The 23,849-nt window shown below is 37.1% G+C and overlaps 1 protein-coding gene across 1 annotated transcript in view; it reads left to right on the forward strand.

The window, feature by feature from the left end:
• The first annotated feature begins 515 nt into the window (after positions 1–515).
• The window catches only part of atp1a3b (ATPase Na+/K+ transporting subunit alpha 3b), a 44,071-nt gene continuing 20,737 nt past the window's right edge, over positions 516–23,849 (forward strand). Inside the window, 6 exon segments of the mRNA NM_131685.2 lie at positions 516–820; positions 907–966; positions 19,473–19,589; positions 19,674–19,733; positions 22,737–22,940; positions 23,032–23,145. Coding sequence (NP_571760.2) covers positions 961–966; positions 19,473–19,589; positions 19,674–19,733; positions 22,737–22,940; positions 23,032–23,145 — 501 coding nt within the window. The 5' untranslated portion in view covers positions 516–820; positions 907–960.

Here is a 23,849-nt window from a genome sequence, read left to right on the forward strand (position 1 = left end):
AATACTCTATATATAAAATGTTAGGATGTATTAAAACATGTGTTCATTGTTACAGCGATATGGTACTGTCAGTTCAGTTTATAACAGACATGAACACAGTGTGCTTAAGGCCTACTGCAGTGTCGGCTAGAACTGCAGCAGTGCGCTCATTCTCTGACACCAAATTTGATACACATAACAAAAATCAAAGAAAGAAACCAACCAGACACGTTTACAGTACATCAATCATGCAATCACGCCGATTATGACTTAGCTTATTGTTAGTCCGTTTTATCAAAAACGCGATTTTCTTAGAGCACGCGGTGATGCTGCGCGACTGTCACCTTTGGAATTCTGCAGTACCACAGGAGGAGCTTTGGCCAAATCCGATTGGTGGGCTGTGCCTGCTGCCTGCGCGTTGGTTGGACAGACTGCGCGTCGATATTAAGGCGCCCGTCCGTCTATTGGATGAGAGCGTAAATGTGGGCGTTTCTCGTGTGGTACTCGTTTATGAGGTCGGTCAGTTGGATAAGCGCATCCCTCACATCCACCGGCGCTTCTTTCTAGGCGGAGTGGTGCGGCAGCCGGCTGTGCCGCGGAGGGACACCAGACCATAAAAGGCGGCAGTGCGGCTTCTTAGTTTTGCCGGCTTTATCGCAACTAACAAGAGCAGTGCACGAGACCGGCATCCCTGCGAAATGCACTGCCTCGCCGTCGAATTTGCTTTGAACATTTAGTTTTAACCTTAACAAATTTGGCAGGTTCCTTAAATTAATGTTGCAACGAGTAACTTCTGTCATACCCTGATCTGAAATTACGCGCCTTAGTTCCCTTAGCCGAGGTAAAGAACTAAAACCAAGTTTTAAAGCAAGTGTTTTGTGTTTCTAAAGATTATATTTCATGACTGACATTCTCTCTTCGTGAAAGGCTGTCACTTTCTCCATCACTCTCACCTGAAAGGAGCGGACTGACTGCGCAACCATGGGGGTAAGACCGATTCCTCATCTACTGCATCACAGAGAAAAGAATGCGTTAAAACATTGTTCTCCAAGAGGTTAAACTTTATATTGTGCTTACTTTAAATTCTGCGGCGTCATGTCCTGTCAGATATAAAGTGACTGAATGACATTGACTTAAATGCGGATTTCCAGACTGCGACAAACTGTCGGGACAGAGTGTTCTGCGGTCATACGTTAACAATATACGGTATTATTTTGAGCTCATTGGTCTTTATTTCAATAGTTAGCTTTAAATTTACCGGAACTGCTTTTTCAAACTTTCAGAATACTGTCGTCATAGTTAGCGGAGACGCAGAGCCCGGTTCAGCTGTTTTCTATGCGCGTGTCGGTGCTGTATGAATGATAATATACAGACGGTTATTTCAGTAACCTTCACGTGCCATTTTAATCATGTTGAGTCAGAGACTTTATAAAGGACAGCGATGCGTAATGCTGCATTTGCCTGATGACTGAGTGGAGTCTATTCGCACTTATTGTATGCTCAAAAGTTGTTCAAATGTTGCTTTAATGTGTTCTACGGCAGTTTTAATGTATATGTGAGGTTCGGGGGTCCATCCTTCCCTCTGTACTGTCCTGTCGCACCGCGTCTTCTGTTCTTAACATGTAATCTGGATGCACTTAAATGAATTTGAATCATCTTTCTGTGCTGAGTGTTTAAGTGTCTGCTGCACACACATACACACACACACACACACAGACACACACACCTAAGCGCCGGTTCATCTCTGAAGTCCATGCGTCATAATGCGGTTACCGGGAATCTGTGCTCAAACCGGCTTATTTCCTGCATCTGTGACATAACCTCGTGCGGGTAATGACTGGCAGGACAGATTTAATAGGTTCAGTTCTGAATAATGTCACGAAAGGTCGAACCTGGGTTGCGGCTCGTGGAGAATCACTCAAGTACAGTGTGTAACGGCGATGAGGTTAAACGAATGTCAAAAGGAGGTGCGCAATTTGGTGCAAAAGTTTCACGCAAAAGCATTGATGTGGATTTGTCTCGCTCGTCTTTTCGGAACGCAGTGTCCGTATAACTATGACGGGGTGAGTACGCGGGTGCATCCCGGAGCTGTGCGCAGCGGAGCGCGGGGAAAATGCCGGTGCTGAACAGCTGATGTACTGTAGCCGTTGCCAGGGACGCGGAGAGACCGGCGAATGCGCAGAAAGGAGTCGCAGCAACACGAGCCGTCGCGGAACTGAATGTCACAGACGCGCTGCGGCGAATGCGTCAAAAACTGATGACTCGGGCTGTAGGAAAAATGATTACGCAGACAGTTTTGTCAAGTCACGCATAAATCCGAGAGCTCGCGTGCGAGTTTTTACCTGGTTAAATGGGGATGGAAGGTGACAGACGTGTTGGTTAGTTTTACGCAGGTGTCTTTAACTTTGTTAGCCGTTTGGTTAACGGCGTTGCGGCGCGCCGTGCCGGTTGCTGTCGCAGTGATGCTCGTGTCAATGCACCACCATTATCATCATCCCAGCTGCTTTATTCCCTATAGGCCGCTTTCTGCGTCAAACACGAGGCGGAGCCACGCGAGTGGAAATTCCCGTTACCGGCTTCTGATAGGCACGACATGTGGATACGGAAAGCGAATAGATGAAATGAAGTAAAGTTCACCGAGGTCATGTCTGTTAGGGGATTTGGATGTGCTCTTAAAGGAATAGTAATGATACTTTTCCGCTATCCTTATGTGGTGCATGTCACCTTTTCCCTCCTTATGTAGAACACAAGATCATGCTCGGAAAAAAGCATAAACACAATAACACCTTTTACATTTCACTATGAAAACAGTGCAGTAAAAGTGAGAGGTGAGAAGGACTGTCATTATTCCAAACAGAAATAAAGTATAAAGGTTAAAGCAGCATGAGAGTGCAAATACACTGAAAAAATATGTCTGCAAAATTGTTGCAAATATTTCTTTTGTGTTGAACTTAAAAACAAAAACAAATTAAATGTAAATAATGTTCAACCTAATTTGCTTGTTTAAATTCAGCCCAAATAATTAGTTTACAACAACTTAACTTAAAAAAAGTTTTATCAATCCAAGAAATCATCTTTACGTCATAACATTACATATTACCCTCACACATTTATTTTTAATAATAAAAAAAAATGAATACATCTGTTAACTTATATCAATTTTTTAATAAATAATGCAGCTTACTTTAATTTATTAAATTAAAACTTATTTTGCCATTTGAAAGGAGCAGCTGAGACATGAACACCCACAAGAATGTTAGCCCACCATTATAACAACTTGGATGATTTGCAAGTTTTTCTTTTGCATAAATCTCAAAGGCAAGAATGTTTTCAAAACCACCTTTTGTCTCGATGATCCTATAATATGACTAAAAACGTTGTAATATGCACCCCAGACCAGTAGTTGGCGAGGTAATTTTTAAAAGAATCACTCCATACCTGTGCACACAATCCTGCAGCCCACCCTGTGTTGATTTAATCGTCATGTACTGACACAAAATCATGTTTTTGTAGAGGCAGCACTCGTATTGTTTGGAAAATATGCCCTCCGATACCTACTTTTAAACGTTTGCAAACCTATTGTTGTTAAAATAAATACTAAAAGGTGTTCGTTTTTAGATAAAAGCTGTGTAGATGTACCATAATTTATTATTATTATTATTATTATTTGTCTTTAAAGATGATCAATTTATGTAAATGCAGTCTAAACCAAGTTAATCAGACTGATAGAGAGGCACACACATTGAAAGAACAGCATTGATATTAAAAGTGTGTATTTAGTTAGACACGTGATCATGCACCAGTCAGTGAGTGTATGCAGGTGTGCCTGTGGGAGGGGAGGAATGGCTGGGGCGGGGTGTGCTGCGGCAGGACAGAATAGCTGGGACGGGATGAGGGGGAGGAAGAGAGATAGATCCTGTTACATGTAATTAGCCTGGCAGAGCTTGTGTTTCCAGAGTGTGAGTGGGCAGAGTTACCTGGATACAGATGGTACAGACAACCAGTGACCAAGGATGAGGACGCAGAGGGTTCTGCGAAGTGGAATGAGTCACTATTAAGGTCATAATGAAGTGCTTGATTTGGTAGAATTGTAGAAAAGGTCAATTCAGACTTCTATTGGATGGTATTGCGATTGATAGAAAAGAGCATAATTGAGTAGCCCTATTTTGAAAATGAATATTTTTATCCATTTCTCTTTGAATATAGGCAATGTATTTTGGTGCATTTAAACAAAACAGATTTATTAAACAGATATATTTATTAAAATAATATTCTAGTCACCAAACATATTTAGACATTGAAATTAAATTCAATATTAAATTAAAATTAAATACAATTAAATTTAAGCAAAAAATTGCAAAAATAATTAAAACCTACAAAATTTCAAATAAATGTTTGATTTTTTTTGTGCCTTTTTTGATTTTTCCTCTTCTTAAAATTTGTATTTAATATTTTTCTATAACATAAATTTGGGTGTACTAGTTTGTTAGATGAGCTCCAGATTTGGCTTCAGTACAGAGTGAGACTTTGAACTGATACTGTTAGCTTTAATTGGGATTTTAATTTGGTTTCAGGAATCAGTAATTAATTATAATGTATGCAAGGATAAACACAATTTAGCAGAAAAAAATCCAACACAATCTCACTGCAATTCGTAACTTTTTGATTTAGTGGCTAATCGTACATATTAGTACGATTTGCTCATCACCCAATGATGGTTGGGGTTAGGGCTGGGGTTGGGGTGGGGTTGGATGCCACTTTATAAAATCATATATATTTCATATGACTGAACTCGTACGAATTAGCCACTAAACTGGCAAAACGTAAAGTACTTATATTTTCTCATGAGATCAGGCTGAAAAATCTATATAATAATTTATCATATATGATTTATAATAAACTATAAAAGCATATAGTTATATGTCAACGACAAGATTTTTAATTTGCTGTTCTTATCAAATTAATCTAACAATTATATATACACATTATGCATATATTACATGCCAAATAAAGTGGGATTAAATCTGATATTTGTGTAAGTAAAAGATGAAAATAAGGATGAAATATTGAAAGAAAAATCAAACCATATTTATTCTGACCTGCACTTATTATTATTATTATATAAAGAAATGTCATAATGTTACATCTTGTTATATTTAAAAAATATTTTAAAGAGACAAATAGTAAAACCTAGTGGTTTAAAGAATAAAATAAATATTTGAAATGACAATAAGTTATTTTGGAGCTGCGCTGTGAATAAAGGACACTGAATGCACTTAATGACACTTTACTGAGTGTTTTCTGTAAATCGTGGGAAAAATGGATCATGGAAAACTTGATCTGATGGTGTAAAAAAAAACATGTCATGGCATTGCATGTTAAATTGAGCAATGAAATCTTAAGTACAAAAATGAATGAGCCAAAAATTTGCCAAAGTTTAAAATTGTCACTAATACCAAATAATTAAATTAAGTAAATATTAAAAATAGAAAAAAATAAGAACATTTAATTTCTCATTTATTTATTAAATAGTGTTTAAATGTAACCAATAATAATAAAATTAATCAATCAGAATCAAATCTTATATAGTAAGGTTTGAATAATTGATCCTGCATCCTGTATAAGATCCGGATGTTCGCTTTTGACCTTCTGTTGGGCACATAATCAATAGATGGAGCGTATAGCTGCCTTTGAAAGATACACAGGCCTACTGTGGCATGATATGTCGGTAGCTTGTTGACTTTCTCTTTTACATAGTTAACCGATCCTAAACCATACAGCTCAACTCACTCAAATTGGTCAACATTTAGGAAGATTAAGGGATTTCTATGGATAGTTCACCCAAAAATGAAAATGTTTTCACTATTTACTCATTCTCAAGTGGTTTAATACCTTATTTAGGTTCCTATTTGAGTTCAACACAAAAGAATATATGTTGAAAAATGTTGGAATCCTGTAACTATTAAGTTTCATTGTATGAAAAACAAAATAGAAGTGGTTTCCAGCTTGTTTCAAAACGTAACTTTTTTTGTGAAACTCAAAAAGTGAAGGTTGAGTAAATGAAGACTGAATGTTCAGTGTGTGGTTTAACATCTGAACTCTATTTACACTTTTAATTCAACGTAGAATTAGCTTACTGAAGCAAAACAAATAACAGACTTCAGCATTAAGTGGTTTGGATTAGATCTGTTAGGTCTGATGACCACGTCTGTGAGTGGAGCGGATACTGAAGGTCAGATTACCCTCTCTCTCTCTGTCCTCAGTGTTGATGTAGTGTAACTGGCCCCTCAGGTCTGTGTAGAGAGCCAGGTTCAGGTTCCACATCCACACCACGCCATCATTTATTCATTCGATCCTTTGTTGGGGAAGGAGCAGAGACAGAACAGTCTATTCTGATAGAGGGAATTCTGTAGCACAGTTGACTGTTGACTTTAACCAGCTGCGATGAACAATAAGAGTCAGACGTCACAGAGAATGTGAGTGCATGCTGATTTAGGAGGTAAATGTGGTGAAACTGTGTAGCATTTATCTGAGTGGAGACAGAATTAAGAGAGGAATCCTCAGACAACCCTTTCGAGACGTGAAGCATCTGTGTGTCCTGCTGAGGCTGTAGTTTAGGGCAGTAATTTAGTGTTCCAATCAAGAACATGCACACAGATGCCCCGTACGCTGGCAAAGCTGAGCTCAGTGGATGAAGTTTGGACAGATGGAAGGATAGTATAATGGACAGGAGGGGATATAGAGGTAATACTGTAACAAGAAGGATTATAGATTTTGTTTAAAGTTAATTTTAGAAAGCGCCGACCCAATAAAATTTTCCTCACTCCTTTAATCTGTGGGGGTTGCATGAAGATTCTGGGAAAAGGAATTAAAAGGTTTCAGCATTTGGAATGGTTTAATCTTATTACTCTTAACTGATCATGTTTTTTTCCATTGGCCTAAACCAGCCAAATTTCTGGATTCAGGGCCCAAGACTTAAAAGGCTACATAAAGGGCTGTTCACACCAAGCAATGTAACTATAAAGATAATAATGATAAAGACATTGTGTTGAATGTAAAACAACAGATCAGATCACAGCTATAATGATAAAGATTTAGGGAAACCATATCATTGGAATCAGTTTCATAATGTTATTTTAGCTAGTAATTAAAAACTCGCTGACAGCTAGTCAGAATCAACTGAAACATAAAGGGCTCACACTATTTAAAGCTATAGACAACAGTTTAGAGAAGCCACATTAAGTGAAGTTTATGTATGAACTAATTTCGAGAGGATCACGTGCTTATGATTGCTAGCGGCTGGATCCGCATTATCCAATTCACTACGCTCCAATCAGATGACTCCTAAACTACTATAAATACCCTGGGTTTCATTCCACTGCTATCTTCGTTTTGAAGAGTCCCCCCTTCTGCCCCTACTCCTCCTTCTTCCTAGATGGGTGACACGGTGGCTCAGTGCGTAGCACTGTTGCCTCACAGCAAGAATGTCTCTGGTTCCAGGCTTTACCAAGCCAGCAGACATTTCTGTGTGGAGTTTGCACTTTCTCCCCGTGCTCACGTGGGTTTCCCCCGGGTTCCCCGGTTTCCTCCCACCGTCCAAAAACATGCAAATTAAGTTAATTGACTAATCCAAATCGGCACCATAGATATGCTTCTAGTATGTAGTTATCTCCAAGAGCAATCACTTAATGTTCATCGTTTACTACAGCAGGGGAGTTCTCGAGATCTACCTGAGCTCAAACTCCCCTCCCGCCTTGCAACGGGAGGGAACCCTGGGCTCGAGGATCTCATGAGCTCAGGGCTCTCTCCCGGGACAGCATGCCAAACAAGCTTTATAATCATTAATCAGCTAAGTGTAAACTCTTGAAAAGGTTATTTAATGATTTAATGATGTTTATTGAAAACAATTAATTTGGGCCAGGCTATGCCAAATTCATTCATTCATTCATTCATTTTCTTTCGGCTTAGTCCCTGATTATCAGCTCCCGCATTTTATTCGGAAATTCATTACCGCACCGCAAGAAATCTGGTTGGCTCCCGCGGTACAGCAGCAGGAATTCAGACCTCTAGTTCGTGTTTACCACGTCTCCCTACTCATTCGGTCGATAACGGAAATACTGCCTAACTGCAGAGGTTGTGTTTTTTTTCGAGACCAGGTCACCTGGTGCGCGAGTCGCCATCTTACCTCACCTATCTCTCTCTTTCTCCTCCACACTGTCCCGTGATGACAATCACGCTTACGCATTTTTAGGCATTAAATAAATAATATTATTTAATACTTGTCTCATATATAAGTGCATTGTTTTTTATGACGGTATAACGTTATATAAACTGACACAGTTGCTATTTTTAGATCTCGCGGTATTCCATATTACCGTATTACCGCCCAAGCCTAGCTGCGAGCATCAAATATGCACTCCAAACCTTTTCACGTTAAATTCCTTTCATTTGCAATGATACCAAATTGCATAGTTAATCATTTGTCTTGCAATTTTTTTATCTGTTTTATCTATTATTTTCTGTAAAGCTGCTTCTTATCATATGACTGTACTAAATGGCTATAAGAGACATGTTTAAGGGATTATATGCAAGATCCTTCATTTCTTCTATTTTCTCCTATTCTCCTAATTCTCCTATAATATTATGTAAGGAGAGGTCTTCACTTAAATGTTAAACTTAAATTGAAAATGTGCTTTATGCAGGATAAAGCTTGAAGCATCAGAATTGGTACTTAGTATCGGCCGATCCCCATGACAAGGAATCGTTACTCAATATCGGCTGCAGAAATCCTAACCGAAGCATCCCGACTTTATTTATTTACATTTTTTATAATTCTTCCTAAAATACAAAAATAAAATGCCAATATTCAAAATCATTGAGATATCTCTATTCGGATTTTAAAATTAAATGTCCCACATGAATCTAGTCTTCCATATGGTTTAGTCTTTCAAAAAGCTTTAATCCTGTTTTTAGGTATAAAAGGTAGTGTGCAAAGTGAGTCTGGCTCATTTGTGATGGAGATTCAGGCAGCTAATCCCAATGTGCCGTAATCAGATTATTTAATCTGTACTTTTGAGGCCTAGATCTACCCTGTTCTCTATCTCACAGCATAACAGATGGCACAAGGAAGGTCACATACACGCACACTCATTCAGTGTTCACTCAATCAGTGTGCAGAAGTGTTCACTGTTATCTGCTCTTCAACAAGCACTCAGGGTTTTAAGGTCAGTCGCTTTAGAGTCACGCACACAGATACACCCTCATGCCAGATCAAAAAGCCATTTTTCTGGTTGCATCGACATGTGTAAAAGTCATTGACACACTCATAATCATACATCACGCACTGAACAGCCAGCATTGATATGGTCGCAGCTGTAACAGCCGTTTATACACTGCCTGGAGTTATTCATCAGGACTAATAGCTGGACAGAGAAGACAAGATCTGACAGGGATTCCCTCTGGTCCAGAAATAAACCCTTTAACCATTGCTGTACTTCCAATATGAGTCATTACTACTAAAGCTGTTTAGATGGAAAGCTTAATGACTATACTAAAGTAAAATGAGCCACTCATGAAAGAAGGAGAGAGGCTAAAAAAGAGAAGAGAGTGATCTTGCTGATGGCAGACATGCTTCTTCACGCTCAGTGAACATCACACTGGCCTGCACATTTGATTGGCTCTGTGAGGATGGTGCCACATCTGGACATAAAAAGCTTGCATACTCTTAATAAGCAAGTGCATTAAAGCCCCTTACAAGGAAAGTTTGTCCACTCTGTAGCTATCTTTGCAATGCCTTCGGGTAAGGGCCATATTTTCTAACAGCTTGCATTAGCACAAACTGTCTAACTAGAGTTGGGGCAGTACTGTCAGTATTTACTAAAGATGCTCAGACTAGAGTAGCACCGAAAAGGCACAAACACAGCTATTTTCTGAGCTTGCTGAATGTGCATTTGTTGGAGTTTTATGGTCAGATTCAAATTTTATGGGAGGGAAGTTTTTTTATGAATTAAACAATGCAATTTACTAATGTTTGCACTCCCTTAATTATGCTAATGGCTAAAAAAAACGTTTTAAATCTTGCGCTTGAAATGGCTGCAGTTGCTGTTGCTAGGAGGAAGTGTTACAGAGAGCATCGTAGTAAGATATTCATGCATTCATTTTCTTTTTGGCTTAGTCACTTTATTAATCTTAGGTTGTCACAGCGAAATGAACCGCCAAGTTATCCAGCAAATTTTTATACCCTACCAGTGCAACCCATAACTGTGAAACATCCATACACACTCATCCACACACATACACTTTGGAAAATTCAGCCTACCCAAGTGCAAGATATTTTCCACGCTTATTTATTTAGGTACACTGGAATAATGCATAGTTTGAGCATATTGTTTGCCAAATGTGTTATTTTCTTTAGGGATTTACAGCTGACTTGGAACAAACTAGGGTGAGTAATGTAATACCAGCACAATTTCAATTTCCTTAGACAGAGTTTTATCAGTTCCCCTTGCGCCTGAACTCTCAAAAACACAAGTTGTCAAAATGTACATCTTGTGGACAATCTTACGGAAATATATTCATATATGGCATGAGCTGAGCACATGAGTGCTGTCCAGTTCTGAAGTCTCAGACCTTTGCATTTAAAAGATTCTCATATAAAAGTTTGTCATTGTCTTTTGGTCACTTATATTAGGCTTGCCAATTTTGTGAATGTGCATATTCATTGGCCAATAAATGACATATAAACAAATATTTTATGAAGTAGGCTAACTTTGACATCATGGCTATTGATACTTCTCTTAGCACCCTCACAAATTTCTCTTGCCCCCCTAACCCGCGGTAGAGAAAAAAAATTGTGCCAAGCATAGATCCCCCACACCTAAGCTTTGCTTATTTGCTACAATGCCAATATGCGCTGCGCTTATTGTGGTGGGGGTGATATGGAAATTCATTTGTGCATTGTCGTTAAATCTTCCAGTGTTTGGTAAATATGTCCTGAATTTGCATTTAAATTACATTTCAAGTCAGAAACAAAATCTGAAGTACTCTTGTTGCTTAAGCTATAACTATTTAAAACATACTATTGCAATGCAATCTCACGGGAATTCATAACTTTTTATTTAGTGAATAATTTGTATGAATTCGTACGATCTAAATCGACCAATTTAGTACAATTTGCTCATCACCCAATGGCGGTTGGGCTTAGGGGTGGGAGTAGGTGCCACGCTTCCTTTTTAAAATCATACATTTCCATACGAATAAGCCACTAAACTGACAAAACGTAAAATACTTACGTTTCCTCGTGAGATCAGGCTGAGTATTGCCGTTTAGCTCAGGTTACTGCATAAGCACAAAGATTTGCAAGTATTTCACACCAATTTCAGAGACCAATCTTTTTTTCAGCTGTTTCAATGGTAACCAGAGGATGTGGTTAGAAAATACTGACATAATAAACAACCCTGGTGAAAAATCCAGCTTAAACCAGCCTAGGCTGGTTGGCTGGTTTTAGCTGGTCGACCAGGCTGGTTTTAGAGGGGTTTTGGCCATTTCCAGGCTGGTTTCCAGCCATTTCCAGCCTGGTCTTAGCTGGTCAGGCTGGGAGATGACCAGCTAAAACCAGCTTGACCAGCCTAGCCAAGCTAGGAGTCCAGCCAAAACCAGCTATATCCAGCTTAAACCAGGCTGGTCAAGCTGGTTTTAGCTGGATTTGGCTGGTAATTTTCCAGCCTGACCAGCTAAGACCAGGCTGGAAATGGCTGGAAACCAGCCTGGAAATGGCCAAAACCCCTCTAAAACCAGCCTGGTCAACCAGCTAAAACCAGCCAACCAGCCTAGGCTGGTTTAAGCTGAATTTTTCAGCAGGGAAACCAATTTGTATAGACCAGACCCCTCTCCCACAGAACTGCCAGCCTGTAAAGATTGACGATCAGCTGTTCTGACTGGAAGTGAGCATTGCACTTTTTCCTATTTGTAACATTGCGAGTGGATCGTCTTTGTATGTCTATAATCTTTGTTTCTTTGTTTACATTTAACATGATAGGCTAATTATGTTTAATAACTTCAGATGGTCTGATGTTAGTTTCATTGTAGTCTTTTAAAGACTGAAGGTCTGGACTTTGTCGTCATCATTGGTTAAGAGCTGCCCGACTTGAATGACATTTAAAGCAACCAATCAACGTTTGATTTGTTCAGCATCATGTCAGAAAGAAAACATATTTTAAAGAGTAGTGGCATTTAGAATGTCATGATAAGCTCTAATGTTCACCATTATAAACAAGACTGCTTTCTTCTTTATTTGACTGTGTTTGGTCTTAAAAGGGTTTTGTCTCCTGGCAGGTTAAAAAATGTGAAAGAAACGTTTAGAAATTCTGTAAAAGCCAGGAGACTTCTCATTTTGCCTACCTTATGCTTCAGATGTTCAGCCAATGGTCTGTGAATGTGATATCTGCTAGTTTCATATACTAATTAAATGTTCAGGGTTGGTACAAGTTTTGTTTTATTTTTTTTTAAGATTTCCTTTTAATAAAAAGCTGCATTAAAAATGATATTCTGCAAACTTCTAACAATTCAAAATATATTTAATATATTGGACAGTTTTTTATCATTGAAATATATATCATATAAACCATTTTGAGTTAAAACAATGGTCCCAATGTATTTCTTGTTTTACATTTTAATTTCTGTAGCTTCCGAGAATCCAAAAAAAAAAAAAAATCACAGATGTTTTGGGACCATTAATTCTTTACTAAACTGCAATGGGAAATGAGTCTATACTATGTAGATATATATGTATGTATCTCTGCATTAGTAAGGATTATAATTCCAGCAGTATTTATGTCAGATCATAAGTGAATCCACTCACTCTAAAAGCTTTTAAGGATATGATGATATACAGACCCTGGAGAATAAGCCCGCTTTTTACACTTCCATAAACACAAACACTCATGAAGGCTTCAGTCCCCTGGCAAAAACTAGCAGAGGTTTGCCCTTCCCAAAGGGAAACTTTGCTCTGCTTTTTCACAGACTAACTTACTTTGTCCTCGTCACAAAGTCAGTGAAGAACAAGGGGCTTTAAACTTTCAACAACATATTTACTAAGGGAAAATAAAAATAAAAAATGCTTGAACAGATTTTTAATTAATCTGTCTTTTAGCAATGTAATCGCTTCTAACGTTTTTAACTACTCAAAGCTACCACACATCAACATTCAAAAGCTTAATTTTTTGATTAACAGGACAATGATAATGGTTTTAAAAATCACTATCGATTTTAAGAGTGACGTTAAGTGATTTTAAGTAATTTTAAGTATATTTTAAGGTTTTTCAAAACCTGGGGACACTTTTTGATCTTTAAAGAAGTTAAATTCAATTCAATTCAATTAAACAATGTTTAAATAAATAATTAAAAAGCTTGAAAAGGCATCATGGTGGCACAGTGGGTAGCACAATTGCCTCACAGCGAGAATTGGCATTTTTGTCTGGACTTTACATTTTCTCTCGGACGATCACGTGGGTTTTCTTCGGGTGCATCCGTTTCCTTTACAGTCTAAACAAATGTGGTGCAGGTGAATTGGGTAAGCTTAATTGACCGTAGTGTATGTGTGTGAATGAGTGTGTATGGATGTTTCCCTGTGATGGGTTGCAGCTGAAAGGGCATCTGCTGCTTAAAACATATGCTGAATAAGTTGGCGATTCATTCCGCTGTAGCAACCCCAGATTATTAAAGGAACTAAGCTGAAAAAAAGAAATGATGATGATGATAAAGCTTGAATACAGTCAAGCCTAAAAATATTGAGTATGATAATTTCGGGCTTGACTGTATATAGATTTTGCTCCATATTTATTTGCTGTGAGGCTTGGCGAGTTGGCAAAATAAATATTAAATATTGGTGACTCATCCTGCACTGCAGATATTCCATTCAGAACTTTTTTTTATATTAATAATTGTGCACTCTTTCTGTCTCTCTTTTGCAAAGTCAATTTAAACTTATATAGGACAGATAGGTCCCTGGGCCCAACAGCAACACACTTTTCTTGTGTAGAGTGTGAACAAACGTGCACACACACGTGCAGACTGAGTCCTTCAGTTTCAAGAACATCAATAATTTGTGGAAAGAGTTCATGGGACAGACCTCAGCACCTGTGTGTGTGTGTGTATGTGCATGTGTGTGTGCGTTTGACTCAGTCAGTCAGTAGAAAAGTCAATGTTGGCGTGTAATTCCAGCTCATCGTCTCTGGTTCTCTCACAGAGCAGTGTGTTTTTCTCTGCAAAGAACATGCAGTCAGTGGTGTTGTAAGAACAGTTATATCATAAATTAGATAACTACCCAATATTAGAGTACTACTTTTTACTTTATAAATATAGCATATTTATTTTAATATTTAAAAATTGCTGCGTTCCACACAGTTCATTCATGTTCTCTCAACACAAACCGACTAAATTAACTTAACAAATATTAATTGGATTAAACACAGTAAAACATTTAAGTGAAAGAATCACTTTCTGAGTGTAATATTAAATGATTGCCTTACAATTTTAAGTTCAATCCTTAATACAGTAATTTGAACCTTAATTAAAATGAACTGACTTAAATGGCGTGTTTAACTAGTTAGAAGTATGATTAAGTAAGTTTAATCCTAGTTATGAATATAATTTAAAAACAAATGTCTATTTTAAAGCTAATTATTTTAATGTCTAATTTAAAGCTATTCACTTTAAATTGGTGACGTTTGGCGTTGCCGAACTGCATTGTGGATCTGTCGGCGCCGCTTCAGAGGCGTTGCTCGCTGCAGAAGTTGGGACTAGCTGAACTTTTCAAGCACCGACGGAAGCGTCAGCCAATCAGACTGCTGTATGCAAATACACCTGCTAGACAGTGGCCTATTGCTGACTGTATTTCATTGGCTGATGCTGCTATGACGATTACGTTGGCCCCAACTTCAGACACGCCTTCAGTCAAGCATTGACGCTGAAGCCCTGTGCGAATGTGGCGTTATGGATCATATAATCTTTCAACTCTATCGTACAGCACTTCGTAACTTTTTGATTTAGTGGCTAATTCATATGAATTAGTATGAAAACCATTAAGTAAGATTTGCTCATCCCCCAATAGTTGGGTTTATTGGTGGAGTTGGGTGCCACGACTCTTTTTAAAAACCGTATATTTTTGTACAACTGAATTCATATGAATTTGTAAGATCAGGTTGGATCTTTTGCAGCTAGTGTGTAGTTGTGATTTAATTTACCAGCATACTTAATCGTATGTATTTATTTAAATATAGAAGATAAAGGGTTTTATTCATAAAATTAATTTTATGATATTTTAAATTAATAAAAATATGTAATATGTCATCAAAAGATTCATGATTGAAATATACCAAAAAGGACTTTCCATGATTTATTCATACCTAAATTACTTCCATGATTTATTTCATTAAATGTAACTTATTCTAATGTGCACTTCAAAAAAAGTTAGGCAAGCTGTTTTAAGTCAGTTTAACATAATATAAGTTCAATGGACTCATAATCAAGGTGCGATATATTACATTGACGATCAGGGGGGTCAACTTTTTCGGTAATGTTAGTTTTTGTAATACACGCTTCAGTGAATCAAATGTATGCATTTGTTCAAATTACATCTAGTTTATCAATTATATGTATTTAAGTTTTCAGTGTTTTGTGGGAAATGTTGTGTATTCTGACCTAGAGTATCCAATTAGCTACTCCCAAGGTTACTGTATGTCAAACTATGCACCTATTTTGACTACTTTTAGGCTATATGTAGAAACAAACAGCTTTTTTTTTTTACAATAAAACAGTTTTGTGAATAGTTAAGTTGTCCAGCGGTGCCGGTTTCAGACCATTGAATGGGTTTTTTTGCAGACCTATTGGCGTGATTATGCATTCACAGTGGTATGGACCATTATAGGAGTGGTCAAATGTATATTTATATTGTTAATTAGATTATTTATATTAATTGTAATTACTATGCAAATTATTTTTCTCAGTATTAAAGAACTGACACCACCCCCTACCCCCTCCCCCATACATGTTGTTTCGATGTCCTTCAGGGAGGATCAAGCATTAATTAGGGGGTCAATCCCCCCCAAACCCCCCTGTAATTTGCACTCTGCTCATAAGGTTAATTTGATTCAGCTTTAAAATTTAAGCCGACCAGGACTTTTTTACAATTTGGAAAAAACTCAATTTAAAACTCCATTGTACTTGCATTGTTATGATACTTGAAAACCTCCTTTTGCTCTTTGACCTCTATAACATTTTGAGAAATACTTTTGGTAATCTGTTCAATTCCTTTTCCATTATCAGCTGTGAAAAAAAGCCACTCTCTGTTGTTCGACAATGAATCTCTAAACATGATCTGTACTCAAAGTTCCAATAAATCTGATATATCTCTCCAATCTTTGAGAGAAAGAGAGCGCTCTTCTCCTCTTTCCTCTCTGTTCTTACCGCAGTGCAGGTATCATTGCAGATGTATCTGCGGCAGGTGCTCACACACACACACACACACACACGCACACACACAGACACACGCACTTTTACATCTTTACAAAGACACACACCATAAATATATATGAGCAAAATAAACTTATAAGATTAGATTTGTCCGGTCTTTAGTCAGTTTTCCATTCTCATATTGTTGTTTCCTCCTTTCATTTTCTCCCACCGTTCCCTTTGTTCTTTGTATATTCAGCTGCTGTTTTCATCTTGTACAGATGAAAGAGGGTCTGTTTGCTGTGTTTCCAGGTGTGTCGTCAGCTCTTTTTCTTTTTTCTAGACTCTTTTAGCCACGATTACAAAGTCAAGCCGGTCTCTATAGTGACTTCATAGTGTTTCATCTGTAAGATCTGATAGGGGGATCCTCACTTTCTTTTCACTCAATTATTGAGTAGAGTCACCTACCGCACACCCACACACGCTCGCTCCTGTCACAGGATCCGTGCTGCTGCAGTGTGTGTGTGTTGGTTTTGGGCAGGTGTTGTCGTGCCGAGAGTCATCAGGCATTAAATGCGCCTGCTGACGGCGACAGGCCCTCACGCTGAGAGAGCAGCGGGTCAATATCTAATTACCCCACAGGAAGTGGCAAATATTCCTCTTTCTCCACCTCTTTCTCTCTGCTAATCTCTCTCTCGGTCTGTCAGTGCCTCCTCCGCTTTTCTCTTTCCATCTGTCCACTGTTGTGTTTCAGCTCTCTATCCATCCATCTCCTTCTCTCACATTCTCATTGTGTTTTAATAGGTGTCAACTGGTCATGTGCGTAAGTCGACGTCTTTCGGTCTCGTGAACGTTTGACGTCACTGGTTGAAATAGCACATTTAATCAAGAGAGAAATCTGTTCTAGATAGACCTTAAAGCATCGCTTGTTTATGAAACCAGAATATTTTCTCTTTTTTTTTTCTTATGTTAAATTACTTTATTTTAAGCTTTTATATATATAAATACATATATATAAATATATTGACCTTAAAATGGATTTTTAAAAAAATTAAAACTGCTTCTATTCTAGCCAAAATAATAAAAATGAGACTTTATCCAGAAGAAAAAATATTATCAGACGTACTGTGAAAATTTCTTTGCTTTGTTAAACATCATTTGCCAAATATTAAAAACAATCAAAGGGGGGCTAATAATTCTGACTTCAACTGTAAATGCTACCAGGTAAATTATGTTTTAATTGTAAGAATATTACTATTAAATATTTATGAATATTGAACAAAGTTATTTTTCATATTAATATTAATATCATTATCATATAATTGCTATACTCAAATAAGCACATGTAATATAATATAATTATGAGTATAATATTCATAAAATATTAAATATAATAATTTTAGACTTATATAGCATTTTCCTTACAGGACAAAACATACAAATAATTACATTACATTTTTGTCTATTAGTATAGATTATTATTGTATTAATATGTAATATAAATACCGGTTAAAGTTTGGTTGTTGTTTTTTTATATTTTGTTCATCAATAAATGAATATTTTATTAAATGTAAAAATATGAACTTCTTAAAAAATAACAATTTATTACTTATAAAAAAATTAAATGACTGCTTTCTTATTGTATGTAATTTCAAATAAAATTATTACTCCAGTCATTACTGTTTTTACTACTATTACCATTAATAGCAATAATATAAATAATATTAGTAACAATAATAATAATTAATATTAGTGTGATTTCTGAAGGATTATGTTACTGAAGACTGGAGTAATTAAGCTAAAAAAGTTTATCTTTTAAATCACTGGAATAATTTATTAAATTAAATTATAAACTATTTTTGAACAGTTATTTTATAGTGCAATAACATTTCACAGTTTCACAATTTGCACTGTATTTTTGATTGAATAAATGCAGCCTCGGTGAGCAGGAGAAGCTTATTTTAAAGCATTTAGAAAATGCTTTTGACTGATAGTAAGTATATATATATATATATATATATATATATATATATATATATATATATATATATATATATATATATATATATATATATATATATATATATATATATATATATAAACCATTTTGAAAGGGTAAATATATTACCTTTCTAAGATATAACTTATGATAAAAGTGATAAATATATTATGTTTCTAGAATATAAAAGTACAGTAACAACAAATTGGTCTGCTTCTTTTCATACATTGTCCATCAGGGGGCTCCACTTATCCAGACACTCATGTGAGTGGTTCTGTTCCACAGGGTCTTGCCTCAGTAATTTCCTGGAAGGGAATTCACAATTCACATATCGACTGGGCAACAAGAATAGCTCTTTATTCCCCTGAGGAGTCTGTGCTGGTTGTTCTGGAAGCTCGGTATTGATCAGCCGGTGGTGTTAGATGATACACAGGTTCCTGCTTTAATGATGACTGTTCCCCTAAAATAACCCCACCTAAACCTCACGGGAGCCATTTTGGCTCTGATGGATTAATTCTATGCCACCTTCTTCCAGTATGATGGAATCACACATACAGCCAATAGAAACACAGGATTCACAAAGAGGAGTGAAAACCATACTGAAAGGTCAAAATCTGTTGATGAAAGTATAATAACCTCAACTCAAATTTCGGCTCAGATGAAATAATCCGCATGTCAGAGGAAAACAGAACTGGAATATTACACTTCACATATCCTTTGATCTTTGAATTAATTTAAATAAAGAACAAAGTGTAATGAATTAGATTTTCTCCTCTTTGAACTATCTTTTTACAGTTTACACTTTCATGTCACTTTAATGAGAAACAGACTCATACTAAACCTAATCAGATTGACTTTGATGAAAAACAAGACTCTTGCCTTTTTGTGCTGCCACAAATGACAGGGTGAGACAAATGACATGATACAATTGAAATACCTCTTTGAACTGATGATATCGTGAAGAATGAAAATTGCTGTGGTCATTATTCCTGAACTACAATAAACTGTGTGTAGTCAATAACTGACTATTGTATTTGTGTTTTAGTATGGGCGATCGGACAGCTACCGCGTGGCCACCACGCAAGACAAAGATGAAAAAGGTTCTCCAAAGAAGAAAAAGGGGGCAAAGGATCTCGATGATCTGAAGAAAGAAGTTCCCCTTGTAAGTATTACACTGGCAAAGTAGCTTGATGAAGTCTTTTGTCTTCATCCTTTGTCACATTTTCCATTTTTACTTCAATTTCAGACAGAACACAAGATGTCAGTCGAGGAAGTATGCCGGAAATTTCAGACAGACATTGTTCAGGTAAAGTGACTTATTATTTAGTGTCTGTTAAAAGCCACCATTGTGTAGTTAAAAAAATGAGGTGTGCAATTTAAATTCACATATATTTAAATAGTTCTGCAGAAAATAATTAAGTTTAAATCTGAGATCACATCATCAGTGGTCTTGAGAATGATCAGTGTGCCTCACTTTGCAGTATTGACCACTATAGGGAACACCGTACATATAATTCTGTCTTTTTAATTAAACACATGCAAGTAACTTTTAAATCTCACGATGGATACCAAAGGATGAAAAACTACTTTTTTAGACTTTTTTAACTAACATAATAATGTCAATAGCGCTTTTATATAATTGTGTGTTCGTCTATAAAAACAACTGTTATTGATGAAGAAAATGCAGTTATTAAAAACAATGTTAATTTATTATGTTGTAGATCTTATTTTTTAACATAAGATCACTCAAAAAGTTATGGTAGCACTGTAGAAGGATGGTCCATTAGTTAATACATTTCCTAAAATTAACTAATTATGAATAATCTTGTAAATCATTTATTAATCATAGTGCAACACTTGCTAATGCATTATTAAAATCCAAAGATGTTCTTGTTAACATTAGTTAATTCATCATGAGTTAACATTATTTACTTAAATAACATTAACAAACATTAAGTAATATGAATAAATATAATAATGCATGTATAGCTAATTGTTTGTTCATGTAAGTAAATACATTATCTAACAATAACTACTGGACCATTATTTTAAAGTGTTACCAAAGTTATTTATGCATTAAATGTAATTTTATGTCTATGTATAAAAATATTACAAATATAACATAATAATGCTCAAAATAAAAACATTTTTTAAGTTTTTGGTCACATCTTTGGTCTTGGGAAAAGCCTTTTTACTATGTGTTTTCTTACAAAACACTAGGGGGCATCATACTCTTTTGAATTCATTGGCTGTTTCTCAATTCAAGAACGCTGAGAAGGAACTTGCGTTCTCGTGGAGACCCGTCTTGCCAGGTCACCACGGACGAACGAACTCGGGAGACAGCGAGAGCACAGATCACATCCTGACCTTCACACATTTATAACTGAAAATGATTTAAACCTTACAGCAATTCTCCAACGATTTATTGTTTTTCCCCTTTTCACAATATACACTATGTATAAAATCCTTACAAATATACTTTGCACAATACAAATAAAACATATTTTATTACGAATTTCAACAAATAAACCCCTTTAATGTGTTTATGCCTCTATTAAGATTTTCATGGTGATGTTTACTTTAACCGTTTAATTTAGGGAAACTCCTAGTTATATCTTTAAACTTTAATAATTAATCTATATAAAATGCTGCGGATCCCACCTGCTGTCGCAATGAGTTCCCGAGCGAGTTTGGTGCTCAAGTCTGCATATTGGTGCATACCCGATACCAAGAACATATCTAGGTACTTTCCTCTGTTCTTGCGGTCTTAAGATTTGGAACTGAACTTTGGCAGTTGATGATGACTTTACATGAGAACACAAAGACGCAAGATCTTCGAGGAATGCATATTGAGAAACAGCCATTATGTGTGTGCGCGACTGTGCGTGTGTGTGTTCTAAATCATTTTAAGTTATCTTATGTCCACCTTTGACATTTAGTAGCACACAGTGTAACTCCGCTAATATGCCACCCAACCTGCTCCGAGCTGGTATCGAACCAGTGAGCTTCCGCATGGGAGTCGGTTGCTGTACCAAGGAGGCTAAAGGCTAATGCTTTTTAGTTTGAAAACACATAAGTTTTGCTACGGTTATGCCAACCGTCCACACTACGGCAGAGTTTTCGAGTGCCGAAAACAGAGCGTCTTGAAAACGCTGGATTAGCCGTTTTCATTTTGAAACGCTGCTGCTCCATCTCAGTGTGGATGGGGGAAAACGGAGACATCTAAAAACGGAGGCGGGGCTGCCGACATTTGCTACCTGATCGGGGCTTTTGTGTCATTGCGTATCCTTCCCTTATTCATCAATAATAATATCACATGACTAAAACACATGGTTTTAATGCTACCGGGAGACAGCAGACCAGCTTTTACTGTAAGCAACAACATGGACACAGAAATGGGAGCGTTGCTTGCATTATTGTCTGTTTAGGCGCCATTGTGCAGTTATTCATTTGTTACGTTTAGTAACAACTCGACCTCATCGTCTGTCCACAAAAATACCTCTCTTGCTTTCTTTGCCATTGCGTTCATTGTTCAACGGGTGTTTGTTGACTAACAATAACCCAATGGCGAGCGAGACACATGCTTCCTGTTTATACTCGAATGCGCATGCCTAGAGTGCGCGAATGGTCAGGTGGTATACATTTTTGATATGTTCAGAAACACTAGGTGAAACGCTATTGTGGACATGGATCGTTTTTGATCTAAAACGCCGTTTTAAAACTAAAACACACTAGTGTAAATGGGGCCAAAGACCATGGCCTCTAGCGTCTGTCACTAGAGCACCTTTAGAGGTCAGAGGAGTGAGGTTTACCTGCACCGCACCTACTAGCTGGCCTCTGTTACACTCACCCCCCTAAACCTCACTCCCATCCAATTCATGGCACCAATGTAACCCCACCGGTCCTACACCACCCAACCCGCTCCGAGCTGGGATAGAACCAGCGACCTTCCACATGGGAGTCAGTTGCTCTAATGGCCTCTAGCGTCTGTCACTTACTAGCTGGCCTCCGTTACAACAGCATATTTGATATGTTTCACACAATATTTATATGTTTACTTCATGCCCAAATGAAAATGTGCTGTTTATTTACTTGCACTCATGTGAAGTTGTAGGTGACCTTTTCCATGTTGTAGGTGAATTTTTAGCTGAAACTCTGGTTCAATGGCCGTTGCCACTTTGACAATAAAATTTTGACATTCTCCATTTAGGCTACTTGTTTTTCCTGAAAGTCACCAAATGTTGGATGACCAGAGGGAGAGAATATTTGCATTGGGTTACTTCCTGATCTCTATTTTTCTCCAACACAGGGTTTAACCAATGCAAAGGCCAGAGACTTTCTGGCACGCGATGGGCCAAATGCTCTGACCCCACCACCTACAACACCCGAGTGGGTTAAATTCTGTCGTCAGCTGTTCGGAGGCTTCTCCATCTTGCTTTGGATTGGAGCCATTCTCTGCTTCCTGGCCTATGCCATCCAGGCTGCAACCGAAGATGATCCAGCTGGAGATAATGTGCATACGCGTTACCCATCAGCAACATTAATTACACAAACCTGCAGTAAATATGAAAACTTATTGTTTGTCTTCTTGTGGTTTCATCCAGTTGTACCTGGGAATCGTCCTGTCTGCCGTGGTCATCATTACTGGCTGCTTCTCCTACTTCCAGGAGGCAAAGAGCTCCAAGATCATGGAGTCCTTCAAAAACATGGTGCCCCAGGTACTAGCAACACTCTAAACCCAACGTTTACTTACATTTATTATGTGTTCATTAGTATACATGCACATTTAAACACACAGACTATATAGTGCACTCCACTTAATAATGTGTAGATACACAGGCACTCAAAAAACAGCTTTTATTTCCAAAAGTTATGAGTCCTAAAAAGTGTTTTTTGTAGTGATTCACTTGTGGATATCTCTTAATCCCCTCAGACATGTGCTCATCACGTCTAACAGCATTTATTGTTTTGCCATCTTAATAGTTGTTTTTGTTCTTCTTTCCCAACTCTAAGATCCAATTTCAATTCTATTTATACTCCTATGCCTAACCCTACCCTTACATTTTCCCTTTGGTCCTTGAAACCGTGTGTGAAGGGGTACCAGGGATAAAAAAAATATTGCCCTAAGAAATGGAATTCAACTACTACACCTGCACATGTCATTATATATTGTTGCTAGTTCATAAAACGCATTAGATGTTGTCTGCGGTTGTTATTCTGAACAACACAAGCGCGGTAATATTTAACAGATTATTCACTCACAAAGTTGTTTTCTGCAGTATTTGGACTTTCAAAAAATTTGTTAATTTTTTCAGATCAAAAATAAATTAACATTAATTTATACATAAAAGCTGCAAAAAACTAATTCCCTGCTTCAACATGACATCAGATTTGACATTGTACCCCAACGTCGTGGGGATGT

This window comes from Danio rerio, chromosome 16 (genome assembly GCF_049306965.1).
Source record: "Danio rerio strain Tuebingen ecotype United States chromosome 16, GRCz12tu, whole genome shotgun sequence".
NCBI lineage: Eukaryota > Metazoa > Chordata > Actinopteri > Cypriniformes > Danionidae > Danio > Danio rerio.